This window comes from Musca domestica, unplaced genomic scaffold (genome assembly GCF_030504385.1).
Source record: "Musca domestica strain aabys unplaced genomic scaffold, Musca_domestica.polishedcontigs.V.1.1 73, whole genome shotgun sequence".
Taxonomy (NCBI): domain Eukaryota; kingdom Metazoa; phylum Arthropoda; class Insecta; order Diptera; family Muscidae; genus Musca; species Musca domestica.
The window spans coordinates 2,589,369-2,605,702 of record NW_026712390.1 but is presented as its reverse complement, the minus strand read 5'-3'; the positions used below and the strand labels follow the sequence as shown (position 1 = coordinate 2,605,702).

The window sequence follows — 16,334 nt, the reverse complement described above, 5'->3', positions numbered from 1 at the left end:
TAAAAATCCCATTTAAGGATTGTTTGGTACCATTTTTGGGAATTTGTCAAAAAATACCTTTAATTAAATTTTCACATAAAAATATTATTTTGTTTTCCATCTTTTCTCACACTAGGACTGAGATTTGAGTTATGCTATAAACAGAGACCCTTAACAGAATTTTATGGCGGACCGATCTTTAGAATATGTCGAACCTTAAAAATCTCATTTAAGTGGTGTTTTGTACCATTTTTGAAAATTTGTCAAGTCAATATTATTTTGTCAATATTATTTTGTTTCCATCTTTTTCTCACATTATAACTGAGATTTGAGTTATGCAATATTGATAGACCCCTAACAGAATTTTATGACGAACCAATCTTCAGAATATATCGAAACTTAAAAATCAAATTTAACCGGTGTTTTGTACCATTTTTGGAAAGTAGCCAGAAAATACCCTTATTCATTCTTTACTTAAAATTATATTTTTTGTCTCCATCTTTTTCTCACATTAGGACTGAGATTTGAGTTATGCTATATTCAGAGACCCCCAATAGAATTTTATGGCGAACCGATCTTCCAAATATATCGAACCTTAAAAATCCCATTTAAGCGGTGTTCTGTACCATTTTTGGAAATTAGTTCGAAAAATGCCTTTAATTCATTCTTCACTTTAAATTATTATTTTGTTTCCATCCTTTTCTCACATTATAACTGAGATTTGAGTTGAGATATATCCAGAGACCCCCAATAGAATTTTATGACGAACCTATCTTCAGAATATATCGAACCTTAAAAATCCCATTTAAGCGGTGTTTTATACTATTTTTGGAAAGTAGCCAGAAAATACCCTTAATTCATTCTTTACTTTAAATAATGTTTTTGTTTTAAACTTTTTCTTACATTAGGACTGAAATTTGAGTTATGCTATATTCAGAGATCCCTAACAGAATTTTATGGTGAACCGATCTTCAGAAAATATCGAACCTTAAAAATCGAATTTAACCGGTGTTTTGTACCATTTTTGGAAAGTAGTCAGAAAATAGCTTTAATTAATTTTTCACATAAAAATATTATTTTGTTTTCCATCTTTTCTCACATTAGGACTGAGATTTGAGTTATGCTATAAACAGAGACCCATAACAGAATTTTATGGCGAACCGATCTTCAGAATATATTGAAACTTAAAAGTCTCATTTAAAGATTGTTTTGTACCATTTTTAGAAACTATCCAAAAAAAAAAACTCCTTGTATTCATGATTTACTCAAAGTTTTGATTTTATTTCAAAACTTTTCAGGCATTTAGATTTGAGTCATATTCAGAGAGCCCTAGTAGAATTTTGTTGCGTAAAATTCTCCAAAATATTTCATACCTTAAAATCCCGTTTAAATGGGTTTTCGTAAAATTTTCGAAAAGTAGCTAAAATTACTCTTTTAACTCGGCCCTTACTTAAAAATTTCTTTTGTTTTTTAATTTTATCTGACATTCAGAATCGGAACGCCTAATAGAATTTCGGGGTAAATGTTTTTGTAGAACATAGCGTGTCGCTAAACCAGCGTTTTCGTGTCAATTTTGAATTGGGGTCAAAATACTTTGTTTTAATAAAATTTGGTTTTGTTTTCACCTCCTAAGAGAGTCTGATGTTACGATTTCTGTTATGTTGCACCGAGATGTCTATGGTAGAATTTTGTGGAGAATATTTTTCTAGAATATATCGAAACTTGAAAATCCATTTTAAAAAGGGCGTGGTGACATTCTTAAAAACAAGTCAAAAGTACTTCCTTGAAACTGTTCATTGATATTTTCTGGCATTTCCATTTATTTATGAATGTCTTTAAAAGATACAGCTGAAGAGCAGAGTGATCTGGAGACCAAAATGGCTATCATTGGCGAGCTGGGGGCTTGGGAGTTTTCATAGACGACCTAGAGTTAGGATGTCAATTAAAATTGTAATCTTTACTGGTCCTCTTAGAGATTTCTCAATGGAAAGTGTAAAAGAGTCAGGATTGGATATTTGTATAGAGAACGTCCAAAAGGCAATTGAAATTGACTTCTTTTAGTGGCAATCCAAGATTTTTTCCCCAATATCCGTGTCCGATTTTTATACTTTCCACCATAGTATGGAGTTTGTCATTCCGTTTGTAACACCTCGAAGTATACATTTTAGACCTCAAGTATAGACCCAAAGTATACATATATTTAATCAGCATAAAATTCTATGTCGATTTAGCTATGTCCGTCTGTGGAAATCATTCTAGCTTCCGAACGAAATGAAGTAGGTTGATAATATTTTACTCAAATGTGTACTATGTCGGCAGGACTTTTGGTATTGAAAATGGGCCATATAGGTCCACGTTTTGGTATAGCCCCCATATAACAGCACCTCCCGATATTCGCTATTTTGGTGATTTAAGCGACATTATTCACCGGAATTGTTTCAAATTTGGTATTTGCAGTTCGTAATGGAGACTACAGCCTATAACAGAAAGTTGTCTGTTCAGGTCCACGTATTCGTATAGCCTCCATATAACAACACCTCCCGATATTCGGTATTTTGATGATTTTAGCCACATTATTCACCGGAATTGTTTCATATTTGGTATTTGAAGTTCGTAATGGAAACTACAGCCTAAGACAGAAAATTGTCTGTGCAGTTCCACGTCTTCGTATGGCCCCCATATAACGACACCTCCCGATATTCGGTATTTTGATGATTTTAGCGACATTATTCACCGGAATTGTTTCAAATTTGGTATTTGAAGTTCGCAATGGAGACTACAGCCTAAGACAGAAAGTTGTCTGTACATGTCCACGTCTTCGTATAGTCGCCATATAGCGGTACCTCCCGATATTCGGTATTTTGGTGATTTTAGCGACATAATTCACCGGAATTGTGTCAAATTTGGTATTTGAAGTTCGTAATGGATATTACAGCCTATGACAGAAAATTGTCTGTGCAGGTCCTCGTCTTCGTATAGCCCCCATATAGCGTTAACTCCCGATATTCGGTATTTTCATGATTTAAGCAACATTATTTCACCGGAATTGTTTCAAATTTCTTCCAAATGGTGGAGGGTATTCAAACTTCGGCCTGGCTGAACTTACAGTTGTTTTGCTGGTTATTAATTACCATTAAAATTATTTCATTTCCATTTTTTTTGGTATTAGTTATTAGAATATTATAAGTTATTAAAAAAACATATTTTAAGTACTATTTGTATATTTAATTTTATAAATTTTTAAACAAAATAAGTTTGTGTTCGGTAAAATTAAAAAAAAAATACAAAAATGTGCCTTTTGTAAAAATCTGCTTCCTTAGTTAATTTCCACTAATTGTCTTAAAAAATAAATAAAATTATATTTTGTTTTTAGTTGTAGTTAATTATTTTTTTTTTAGAAAATAGTTACCCTTTCAAGCAGCGACGATGTACCCAGAGAGATGGTGAGCACCTCCACCAAAAATTGAAATTATAAAATGGTTTTGTAAAACATTTCTCCGGGTACCACCTCGGTGCTTCCTAGTAACCATCTATTCTTCTAATCCAAATAAAAATGCCTATTCTTAGATATATTTTGTTCTGAAAAATTTTCATTGAAATAAAATACCACAAAAAAAAAAAAAAATAAAATAAATAAATAAATAAAAACTGAATACAGTCGAACATGGCCATGATGAACCCATGAGTTATATTGAATCTTAATTTTTTTTCATTTCACTTTACTGTTGTGATTTCAATGTTTCCAAACACAAAACCTAATAGACCTAAAACAATATTACTCCCCATTACTCCACCATAGCCATGTTCTACTGTACCTTATCGAAATTTTACTAATCTTTCTTTTGTTATTTTGGATTTTATAATATCGTTTTTTTCTTTTCAATTTCAAACACCACCTTTAGTGTCTAGATTATTTTCTTATTATTAATACTTTCTGGATTTGTTTTATCTTCTCTTCCTCTTATCCAGCATGTTATTGTATTCAATGTTAATATCATTTTTTTAGTGGTAATACCTTTCCTATTTAATTTTCTACAAGAGTTTCCGAATCTTTTTTTTTGTCTATATAGACTCCCCTGACATACACAAATTTTTGTCATAAGCTGTAGTACCCATTGCGAACTTCAAATACCAAATTTAAAACATTTCCGGTGAATAATGTCGCTTAAATCACACAAATACCGAAAATAGGCAGGTACTATTATATGGGGGCTATACGAAGACGTGGACCTGCACAGACAATTTTTTGTCTTAGGCTGTAGTATCCATTGCGAACTTCATATACGAAATTCGAAATAATTCCAGTAAATAATTTCGCTAAAATAATGAAAATACCGAATATTGGGAGGTACCGTTATATAGGGGCTATACGAAGACGTGGGCTTCCATACAAAAATTTTTGTCATAAGCTGTAGAACCCATTACGAACTTCAAATACGAAATTCTAAATAATTCCGGTAAATAATGTGGCTAAAATTATGAAAATACCGAATATCAGGAGGTACCGTTATATGTGGGGTTATACGAAGACGTGGACTTGCATACACAATTTTATTCTCGCGTTCGATTAATACGAGCGGAGAGCGCGACCATCGGCTGTTATGGCCGATCCATCACCATGGCCGGCGCTTGAGTTCTCTTGGCCAAACGAAGGGGTCAGCTCACCTCTTTGGCGAAGCAACTCCTTAGCTCTTTAGAGTCCATATTATTTCTGTTGCTGTGTAAGTTCTTGCACTTTTTGGAATTTTTACGGCTTTACCCCGAGCTCTTTTTTCAATATTTGCCGAATGGAATATTGCGATATGTAAAAATTGTGTCTGAGTATTAGAAAATCGCTTGGATTTAAGTGTTATGTATGTGTATATCGTAAAAATGAAAGATATTTGTTTAAATTTAAATTTCCAAAATTGAGGTTAGGTTCGAAAAAATTTATCCAAAATTCAAAATTTCCAAAAACTGCAACTCAGCATCAAAAATATACCTCTATATCTAAGTATATATTGCAAAATTTATGGAATCCGTTACAAAATCATATTTTCAAAATTGATGTTAGGTTTGATTTTTTTTTAACAAAAATTTCGATTTTTTTTTGGCAAAATGAAAGATTTTTGTTAACATTTAAATTTTCAAAATTGTGGTTAGGTTTGTAGATTTGTCAAAAAAACTCAAAATTTCCAAAAATTGAGTTTAAGTCATAAATGTTTACATTACTACGAATTAATATATATCCTTGTTAAGAAAAAATTCTTAAAATTCTAATTTCCAAAATTGAGGTTAGGTTCGAAAAATGTTATGCAAAAATTTAAAATTTTCAAAAACTACGGCTCAGCATCAAAAAAATTTACATGTATATCTGTAAAAAAATTGTATAAATGTAAAAATTGAAGAATTGATGGAATCCGGTGTAAAATAATATTTTCATAATTGAGGTTAGGTTTCAATTTTTTTTTTAAAAATTCAGTTTTTTTTTTTTTTTAAATTGAGTATGAGATTCGAGAAAACGCTTCGATTTTTGTTTTATGTATATAGGTGTTGCAAAAATGAAAGGAATTTGCTAAAATTTAATTTTTCAAAATTGAGGTTAGGTTTGAAGATTTGTCAAAAAATTCAAAATTTCCAAAAATTGAGTTTAAGTCATAAAAGTTGACATTAATATGGATTTTATTTAAGTGAATTTCCCTTCAAGATTTTTAATATATATTTCATTCAAGGAAAATTTGTTGAAATTCCAATTTCCAAAATTGAGGTTAGGTTCGAAAAATGTTATGCAAAAATTTAAAATTTTCAAAAACTACGGCTCAGCATAAAAAATTTACTTGTACATCTAAGTATAAATCGCAAAATTGATGGAATGCAGTGAAAAATCAAATTTCCAAAATTGAAGTTAGGTTTGAAGTTTTTACAAAAATTCTAAATTTTTGAAAAATTTAGTCTAAGTATCAAAAATTTACTCGGATTTAGGTTATACATACATATATGTTGCAAAAGTGAAAGAAATTTGCTAAAATTTAAATTTTCCAAAATTGAGGTTATGTTTGAAAATTTTTTCCAAAATATCAAAATTTCCAAAAAATTTAATTAATATTAAAAATTTATATAAATATGTATTATATATTGTAGAATTTTTGTTAAAATATTTATTTTACTCCAAAAATATCATTACTTTTTGTTGAAGCTATTTTGCAAAATTGAGGTTATGTTCGAAATTCAATATTTTTATTCAATTCCACTATATATTTTGCTTTTTCATTTATATAAACCCTTTCTGAAGAAGATTTTTGTAGAATATCCGTTGTAAATAGATTTCCTAAAATAGTGAGGTTATGTCACATATTGTTACTAATATTTTCATACTTTGACAGACCATTCATAAACCTCCCGCCTCTCATCACAATAACAAAATTAAAAAAAATGTTTATAACCATTCCCCATAAATATCATTACAAAATACTAATTGTGTGTTCTCTTTTTCTTGTCTCTTTTTACTCTCTTTTCATCATTATCATCATCGAAAAACATCATCATCATCATCGTCGTCCAATGTCATTGCCAATAACCAAATGTGCTAACCAACAAATACAACAACAACAATTCGCTGTTCCATTAAACCAAAATCATGATCATCAAAACCTAACCTCCAAACTTAACCTAAAAAATATTTCCTAAATATTTACCTGGGCGCCTAACCAACCAGGGCAACAACAAGAACATTTTGGTAAAGAAGGTTTTCATTTTAAAAGGCAGTAATAATACGTAATGATGATCCAACGATATGATCTGCGGCTCCGACGGTGGTACAGCAGCGGCAAATCAACATGCGGCTGCCGCAACAACGGACAACGGAGTCGAGGTCGTAACGGCGGGCCCCACAACGGCAGCGGCATCAACAGCATCGTCGGCAGTAACAACATCAACTGTCGTGGCCGCAACGACATCAGCACACCAAACGGCAACGGGACAGACAAACGGTGGCAGCGGGGGTAGTGGTGGCGGAAATGCAACGGTCATAAGCGGTGGCGAGGTTTTGAATGTAAGTGCCGCCGAATTGGCCCAGATGGTTAGTGGAGCCCAGGGTAATGTACAAATTACCACAACCCAGCCATTGTCGAGGGCCACGCGACGCATGTTGCGGGGCCATGCCACCACAAATGCGGCCGGGGAAAGGGTATTGCTCATCAATTATATATCACCGAATGCGGCGGGTAACAACAACAACAATGCCACTAGTCACTCTCATGCCCATGCCACTGCTGCCAGTAGTAGTAGTGGCGGTGGTGGGGGTCATCAGCAGCAGCAACATCACCACCAACAACAACATCATGGCCCGGCTGGTATCATTCAAAGCTCATCATCGAGTGGTGGCGGTCCAACCACCACCACAACACGTAGAGTCATTCAAACTCGATCCCAGCATCATGCTGGTGGCCATGGCAATGCCAACACCACCACCGTTCGCACATCAACCGGCTCCACCCCCGTTTCATTGGCTGGTCTAGGCTCTGAGGTCACCGTCACCCTGAAGAGATCTAATAAATCTCAACAAAATACCGCAGATCATATTATACGACAACAACAGCAACATCATCATCAGCAACAACAACACATTGCCACCACACATCATGCCACAACAAGGACAACAACAACCACAGCCACATCAGTATCACCACCTCCATTGGTTTTTACCACAACCACCCATCACAGTGCCGAAGAGCTGCAGCATCATGAGCTACACGAAGTCGAAGAGATCGAGGAACATCATCAACAACAACAACAATATCAACCCCAACAGCAACAACAACAACATCAGGTCATAATACATCATCACACCCATCCTGGAGGTGGAGGTGGGGCTGAATATCAAACAAGCGATCATCACCACCATCAGCAGCAGCAGCAACATCATCATCACCATCAAACCTCGGCTGGTGTACCCCATTTGATGAGTATCCAGACCCAAACCCAGGCCACATCAGCGGACATGGATGATGAAGATCTCCTCGAATATAGTACCAGTAATGTTGATCAAGTTGTTGAGGCAGCCATGTCCGTTGAAGATGCCGAAGATGTGGAAGAGGTTGTCGAAACGCATCACATCCAACAGCTGCATACCGTGCAACTGCAGACCTCAGCTACGGGAGAGTGTCTCGACGACGAGGGTGAAGTGGAAGAGGTGTATTTGCAATAGAGATCCAAGATCGATGAGAAATATTTTTGTAAATTTAAATGATTAAGATTAAGAGGAAGGAAGAGGAGAAGAAGAAGAAATATATGGAGGTAGATTTTATTTTTTTACGAGGAAGAAAAAAAAATTAACTGGAGACAATGTTGCAATTTTTTTAGATTTCTTTTTTTGTTTGAAAAAGAAGAAGAGGACGATTTTGCATAGAAATTAGATTTAAGTCTAATATATATATATAAATACATATACATAATAAGAGATTTGTATAAGAAATTTGAAATTGTATAGAGTAAGTTTTGAAAAAGAGAAAAGAAAATATAAAGGAAATGTGGCCAAGAATCGAAAATATGTATGGATCTTTTATGGATTACAAGTTATTCAAAAGGGTTTTCGAAAAGCCAAGAGGGTTTCGAAAAGCTCCACATAACGACCTTTTAAAAAGTATTTTAGGTGCGAAATTTTGAAAAAGTAAAAACGAAATATAAAGGAAATTTGAATCGAAAATATGTATGGATCTTTCATAGATATCCAAAGAGTGCTTCTAAAAAATACAAAAACGTTTTCTAATCCATCTTAAGGGCCTCTAAAAAATTTTTCTATGTTCGAAATTTTGTTCAAATATTCAAGGTTTGTAATAAATAAATAAAGAATATAATGAGGAGCCCAAAGCATGGGCTTGCTTATGACAAGCTTTCATAAGGTTTAAAATATTTTAAAGCCCGTAGTATTTCTGGTATTGCAATATGGTATAGCCCTCATATGTGCCACATCTAATTTTTTTGGGGGGAAATTACAAGAAAAGTTGCAGCGAATTGGGAAAAAGTGCTAAATTGTTCAGAAATAAACAAGGCTTTATATTAACAAAAATTGATGTTGTTTTTCTATCGTATATATTAATTATACAAATTACTTTTGTTCAGAGACTCTCCTTAAAATGTGATCTAGAATAAATCTTACTTTGACACTTTGCCCAAAAAATGAAAGATAGAGGGAGATTTTTATACAGAGGGATACTCGGTAAATCAGGCAGTGAAAAAGTAGACACATAAATTTCATTTGTGGTAAATACAGTTCTAATGGAATTTTCATAAAAACTATTGTACCTAGATATAGGGTTCATTTTAAGACTCCCATTGAAATTCCATGTAGAATAATTCTTCCTTTAACACTTTGCCCAAAAAATCAAGTATAAAGGGAGATTTTGACTCAAATTGATACTCGGTAAATCAAACAGTAAAAAAAGCTAACCCATAATATTCACTTTTACTACATTAATTTTCAATGCAATTTTTATAAAAACTATTGTTTTTAGATATATGGTTTATTCTGAGACTCACATCGGAATTCGATCTAGAATAATTCTTACTTTGACACTTTGCCCAAAAAATGAAGTTCCTGGGAGATTTTGACTCGGTTTGGAAACGCGTTAAATCAAACAGAAAAAAAGCAAACACACCTTTTTCACTTGTTGTATATACATTTCGAATGTAATTTTCATAAAAACTATTGTAATTAGATATATGGTTCATTCTGAGGCTCACATTGAAATTCGATCTAGAATAATTCTTACTTTGACACTTTCACCAAAAAATAAAGTTTAAAAGGAGTATTTCTGGTACCGCAGTATTTCTGGTACTGAAATATGGTATAGCCCTCATATAATGGGACCGGCCCATCTAAATTTTTTGGGGGGAAATTACAAGAAAAGTTGCAGCGAATCGGGAAAAAGTGCTAAATCGTTCATAAATAAACAAGGCTTTTGATTAACCAAAACTGATGCCATCTTTTCAATCGTATATATTAATTATACAAATTACTTTTGTTCAGAGACCCTCCTTAAAATTTGATCTAGAATAATTCTTACTTTGACACTTTGCCCAAAAAATGAAGGATAAGGGGAGATTTTTATACAGATGGATACTCGGTAAATCAAACAGTGAAAAAGTAAACACATAAATTTCATTTGTGGTACATACAGTTCTAATAGAATTTTCACAAAAACTATTGTACCTAGATATAGGGTTCATTTTGAAACTCACATTGAAATTTGATCTCGAATCATTCTTACTTTGACACTTTGCCCAAAAAATGAAGGATAAAGGGAGATTTTGACTCGGATTGGAAACGTGTTAAATCAAACAGTGAAAAAGCAGACACATAATTGTCATTTGTGGTACATACAGTTCTAATGGAATTTTCATAAAAACTATTGCACCTAGAAATAGAGTTTATTCTGAGACTCACATTGAAATTCGATCTAGAATAATTCTTACTTTGATACTTTGCCCAAAAAAGGAAGGATAATGGAAGATTTTGACTCGGTTTTGATACGTGTTCAATTGAACCGTAAAAAAATCAAAAACATCATTTTAACTTGTGGTACATAAAGTTCGAATGGAATTTTCATTGAAACTATTGCACCCAGATATAGGGTTTATTCTGAGATTCATGTTGAAATTTTGTATAGAATATTTCTTCTTTTGACACCTTTCGCCTAAAACTAAATTTTATATTATTTCCAGGCGTCAACTCGAAAAAAGTCCGAGGAAAAATTGATCAAACAAATTAGGGAATATTTTCAGGATTTTTTTTGGGAACATTTTTTTGCTATACAATGGAAATAGAGATTTTTGTTCTTTGGTCACTTATAGTGAGATTGGATGAGGAATATTTTTGTTGATGTATTATAGGCTATTTTTGCATAATCTCATACAAAGTACAGCTTTAACCCTAAAAGTGGGGTTTAAATATATGTGACTCCCTGGCTTTTAAACTATTGCACCTAGATATAAGGTTTATTCTGAGATTTATTGTTAAATTTTGTATAGAATATTTCTTCCTTTGACACATTTCGTCTAAAATTAAATTTTATATTATTTCCAGGGGTCAACTCGAAAAAGGTCCGAAGAAAAATTGATCAAAAAATTAGGCATATATATTTTTTTTATATTTTTTGCTATACAATGGAAATAGAGATTTTTGTTCTTTGATGAGTCATAGTGAAATTTGATGGGAAATATTTTTGTCTTTGACGCCATCCCTCGAAAAGTATGCTTTGTTGGAGAGTTTTGCACAAACTCACACAAGTACAGTTTTACTCCCTAAAATGGGTTTTTAATATATATGAGTTTCTGGGTTGTAAACTATTGCACATAGATACATGATTTAATCTGAGATTTGTTGTAAAATTTTGAATAGAATATACATTCTTTTGACACCTTTTGCCTAAAATAAAATTTTATATTATTACCAGGCGTCAACTCGAAATAAGTCCGAGAAAAAATTTATCAAAAAAATTAGGGAATATTTTCGGTTTTTTGGGAACATAATATTAAATTTCAAATACATAAATTTTTGGTCTACAATGGACTTATATATATACAATGGTGACTTATAGTGAAATTGGATGAGAAATATTTTTATATTTGACGTCATCCCTCGAAAGTTATGCTTTGTTGGAGAGTTTTGCACAAACTCACACAAAGTACGGCTTTAGCCTCTAAAAGTGAATTCCTGGCGTTTAGATAAGATTTAGACTCTTGACGTCTTCTTGGACCTATAGTAGAATTTTATGGCAAATAACTTTGTGGAATATTTTGACTTGCTACGATCCCGTTTAAATGGAGTTTTTTAATCATATTTTAAATAATTTCGTATTTTTATCTGCATATTGCCGAAGACACTATCTACCTAAAATGAATGGATTACTTGAAATCCATTTTGGATTTAAAAAAATATTTTTTCAAAAAATCACCGAGGTGGATTAAAAAAAAAATATTTTTTTAAAATACTTACCACCTGATTTTTTTTTTTTAAAAAAATATTTTTATTAGAATATTTACCAATGTGGATTTTTTGAAAAATATTTTCTCAAAGTACTTACCAACGTGAATTAAAAAAAAATATTTTTTTTCAAAATAAAAATTTACCAATATTTACTTACCAACGTGTTTTTTGTTTAAAAAACGTTTTTTCAAAACACTTACTAATGAGATTTTTTTTAAATATTTTTCAAAATACTAATTGAAGTGTATTTTTGTTTAAAAATTAAAATTAGTTTTTTTATTCAATATTTTTTGGGAACTTTGATTTAAATATTTTTTGAAATACAGTGAAAATCTACATTTCTTTTCGTTGGTGACTTATAGTGAAATTTAATGGGGAATATTTTTGTCTTTGACGTCATCCCTCGAAAGTTAGTGCATGAACTCACAGAAAACACGGCTTTAATCCTAAATATGGGTTGTTATTGTATATGAATTCCTAGCGTTCAGATAAGATTTAGACTCTTGACGTCTTCTAGGACCTATAGTAGAATATTATGACAAACAACTTTGTGGAATATTTTAACGATCCCGTTTAAATGGAGTTTATAATCATATTTTGAAATAATGGGCCAAAAGAGCCAATTTTTTGTATCGCTCGAGGGTTAACATTTTCAATCAAAATATTCCTCGTATTTTTATCTGCAATATTGCCGAAGACACTATCTACCTAAAATAAACAGATTCCTTCGAATCTTAATCCAATAATGTCGAAGAGGGGGAATATTTTTCAACGCCGATATACGTATTTTCTTTTTTTGGTTTTACTTTAATAATGATTTTTGTCGTACAGTGTTATTAATTAACCTCCGCCAAATATATGGGAGCTATGGGCGTGGAGTGAGTTGTTCTAGTTGAGCTGTTGGATTTTTTAGAAAATATTTTTTCGAAAAAGTTATCGACGTAAATTTTTTGAAACATATTTTTTTAAATACTTACTAACTTGGACTTAAAAAAAATATTTTTTCCAAAAATATTTAGCGACGTGTTTTTTTTTAAAAAATATTTTTCAAAATACCGACGTGGATTTTTCTTAAAAAATATTTTTTCAAAATACTTAGCGACGTGGATTTTTTAAAAAAATATTTTTTCAAAATATTTAGCAACGGAAATTTAATTTTTTTTTTCAAAATATTTAGCAACGGAAATTTAAAAAAAATATTTTTTCAAAATATTTAGCAACGTAAATTTAAAAAAACTGTTTTTAAAAATACTTGCTAATGAGAATTTTTTTAACAAAATATTTTTCAAAATACTTACCGACGTGGATTTTTGTTAAAGAAATATTTTTTAAAATAGTTTTCCACGTGCAATATTATTTAACCTATTTTTTCAATGTTTATAAAAAAATTTGTATACATATTTAAATACTAACCAAAAAGGGCTTTAGTTAAACATGGTTAGCTTGCAATATTTTAATTTTTTTTCAATACATTTTCTTAAAAACTTTCAAAGTTTCGCTCCGTAAACGGTCTAAAGGCCAATGAAAATATTTAAAAATATATATATATATATTTTTTTTATTTTTAAAATCTTAATTATCTCATATACATAAATAGTATTAATTACATATTAAATGATAAATATTAGTCTATAAGTCAACAAAAAAATACAAAATAAAATCTTTAGTATTTTTCTTAAATCAGACATTTAAAATTTTCTTAATTTCTTTAAAAAAAACAACAACTCGTTTTAATTGAAGAACAAATTGACTTTTTAAGAAATTTTGAAAATAATATTAAATAACATAGAATTTGTATTATATAAAAGAAATCTGAATGTATATAGCATATTAAAATAATAGTAATAATAAGGATGACATATAATGTGTATAGATATTTAATGAAAAAAAAAAAAAAAATAATAATAAATAAAAATAAAAAATAAACATTTATTTGAAACAGAAAAAAATAAAATTTGTTAATTCAATTAACATTCAGGCAAGGGGGCGTTGGAGGCTAGTTTTTAACGTGGGAGGCCCTGTTGGTCTTTCAGAAATAATATAAAATAAATAAATAAAAATAAATAAATAAATAAATAAAAATAAATAAATAAAAATAAATAAAAATATAAAAATAAAAATAAATAAAAGTAAATAAATAAAAACAAATAAAAAAGCTGTAAGCCGGGCCGAACTTTGAATATCCTCCATCATTTTCAACGAATTTCGCAATTTTCAAAAAAAATTGACAGACAATTTTCTGTCATAGGCTGTAGTATCCATTACGAACTTCAAATACCAAATTTGAAACAATTCCGCTCAATAATGCCGTTGAAATAACCAAAATACAGAAAATAGGGAGGTACCATTCTATGGGGGCTATACGAAGACCTGTACCTGCATAGACAATTTTCTGTCATAGGCTGTAGTATACATTACGGATTCAAAATACGAAACTCAAGCAAGCGCTTCGCCGGAAATGGAAAATACCGCAGAGCAACATTCGGGCACAGCGTGTTTTAAGGCCAAAGGTGACAAATTCGAACAAATCTAAACTTATTTTAAAATTTGACGCTACTTCCGACATTTTTTGCTTTCAGACAATAAAATTAAAAAAAATGGAAAAATGATGGCGTTTGACTTTGTTGTAGTTTTTTTTATCTCACCCTGTATGCTTTGTGGGGTCTAAAATTATTGGAAAATATGGATTTAAAAAATCATTTTTAAAATTTCCGCGTTTGTGTCCATGTAGTTTTTAAAAATCCATGTTTGCGTCGCTACTTTTCAAAACTCCCCAGAAATATTAAAAAACGCCTAAAATTAAAAAAAAAAACACGTTTCCGTAGCTATTTTTAAAAAATTCTTAAAAATATAAAAAAAAAAAAAAACAAAAAAATTAAATCCTTAAAAATATTTTTCAAAAATACCTAAAAATATTTTTCAAAAATACCTAAAAATATTATTCAATAATCCACTTTTGCGTTTCTATTTTTTGAAATACCTTAAAAATATTTGAAAAAAAAAACACCCAAAAATATTTTTTCAAAAATGCACGTTTGCGCAGATTTTGGTCCCTGAGAAAAATTTATAAAAACTCCTTAAAAATATTTTTTTAAACCACGTTTTTTAAAAAATCCTTAAAAATCTTTTTTTTCAGAATCCTGGAAAAAATTTAAAAAAATTTTAAGTTTGGCTATAATTTAATCCTTTAAAAATATCCCTGCAAAAAATTACTATTTTCTTGAAAAATTAAAAACACATATTTTTTCTGTTTATTATATTTGTTCTTGTTTATTTAATAAATTCTTTAAATTTTTATTATTTATTTATTGGTTTTTTTTAAATTATTTTTTACAATTTACTTTATTTCGTTTAGCTTAAATTTAAGTAGGAAAAGAACAGCATAACAATGTTTTGTTTTTTGATTTCTCGTGTTTTTGTTTTTCATTTTCTTGTTAACAAATAAATAGCTGTTGTTGTTATTGTTGTTTTTTTTTGTAATTTACAATGAAATGTAAAATATATACAATTACTAACGAAAAAAAGAGCGATTAAAAAAATAAGGGAGTCAACGAAATGGCTTACATTTAGGGAAAAACACAGAGCATACTTTCAGGCGCAACAAGTAATAACTTGGCTAACTAATACAAATCAACATAAAAATGGTTTAAAAACAACAATTCTAATTGAAAAAAAATTATAAAAAACATATTAACAATAATAAAAACTATAAGAATATTATTTTTTTATAATCAATTATTATTTAATTAATTTTTTAATGTATTATTTCTATATATATTTTTTTCTACAAAAATGTTATTGATTTCTCCTAATTTTTTGGGCCACATTTTGGGGTTTTTATGTTTGGGATTTTAAAAATTTTCTGTTTAAAGGGATTGTTTGATTTTACTTTGCTTTAAATTTTCTTATTTAATTTTCTATTATTTTATTTGATTTTTTTATATTTTTCCATTTGTCTACTAAAAATATATACCGTTTACATGGGTAATATATAAATAAATGTATATTCTAAAGAGAATGTGTCTTTTTATTAAATTTCAGCATTTCTATTGAATTTTATTACAAAGGAAATAAATACTTAACTAACACATACATACATATGTTTTTTTATGTATGAGTGTAGCTTTTTGCCTATTTTATGCTGCCTGGTAATTGTGGTTATTTTTGATTTTTTTTCTCTGGGACTACACTGTGCTACAAAATGGGCCGGCCAAAAAAAAAATTGAAAAAAAAAATAATTTTCTTAAAGGGAAATTGGTAGTTTCAAATTTTTCAATAGAAAAATTATTTTTTTTAACTGGAAATTTTCTAAAAATTGAAAAATAAATAAAAATGAATTTTTTAATTTTTATCCAAAAAAAATATTTTTCTAAAATATTGTCTGTTTTAG

At 30.1% G+C, this 16,334-nt stretch overlaps 2 protein-coding genes across 5 annotated transcripts in view; both read left to right on the top strand.

Annotated features, from left to right (window-relative positions):
* Positions 1 to 6,882, top strand: part of LOC101894451 (transcription factor GAGA) — a 44,335-nt gene extending 37,453 nt beyond the window's left edge. For all 4 annotated transcript variants that reach the window (XM_020038700.2, XM_059130374.1, XM_059130376.1 and 1 more), the window contains exon 8: positions 6,674 to 6,882. In XM_020038700.2, coding sequence (XP_019894259.1) covers positions 6,674 to 6,736 — 63 coding nt within the window. In that variant the 3' untranslated portion in view covers positions 6,737 to 6,882. The remainder of the gene's footprint in view (positions 1 to 6,673) is intronic.
* On the top strand, positions 6,752 to 8,164 carry LOC101894773 (midnolin homolog). Its single transcript, XM_059130365.1, has 3 exons — positions 6,752 to 7,528; positions 7,571 to 7,714; positions 7,769 to 8,164. The coding sequence occupies exons 1-3, from the start codon at positions 6,752 to 6,754 to the stop codon at positions 8,162 to 8,164; spliced, it is 1,317 nt and encodes a 438-aa protein (XP_058986348.1).
* The last annotated feature ends 8,170 nt before the right edge of the window (positions 8,165 to 16,334 follow it).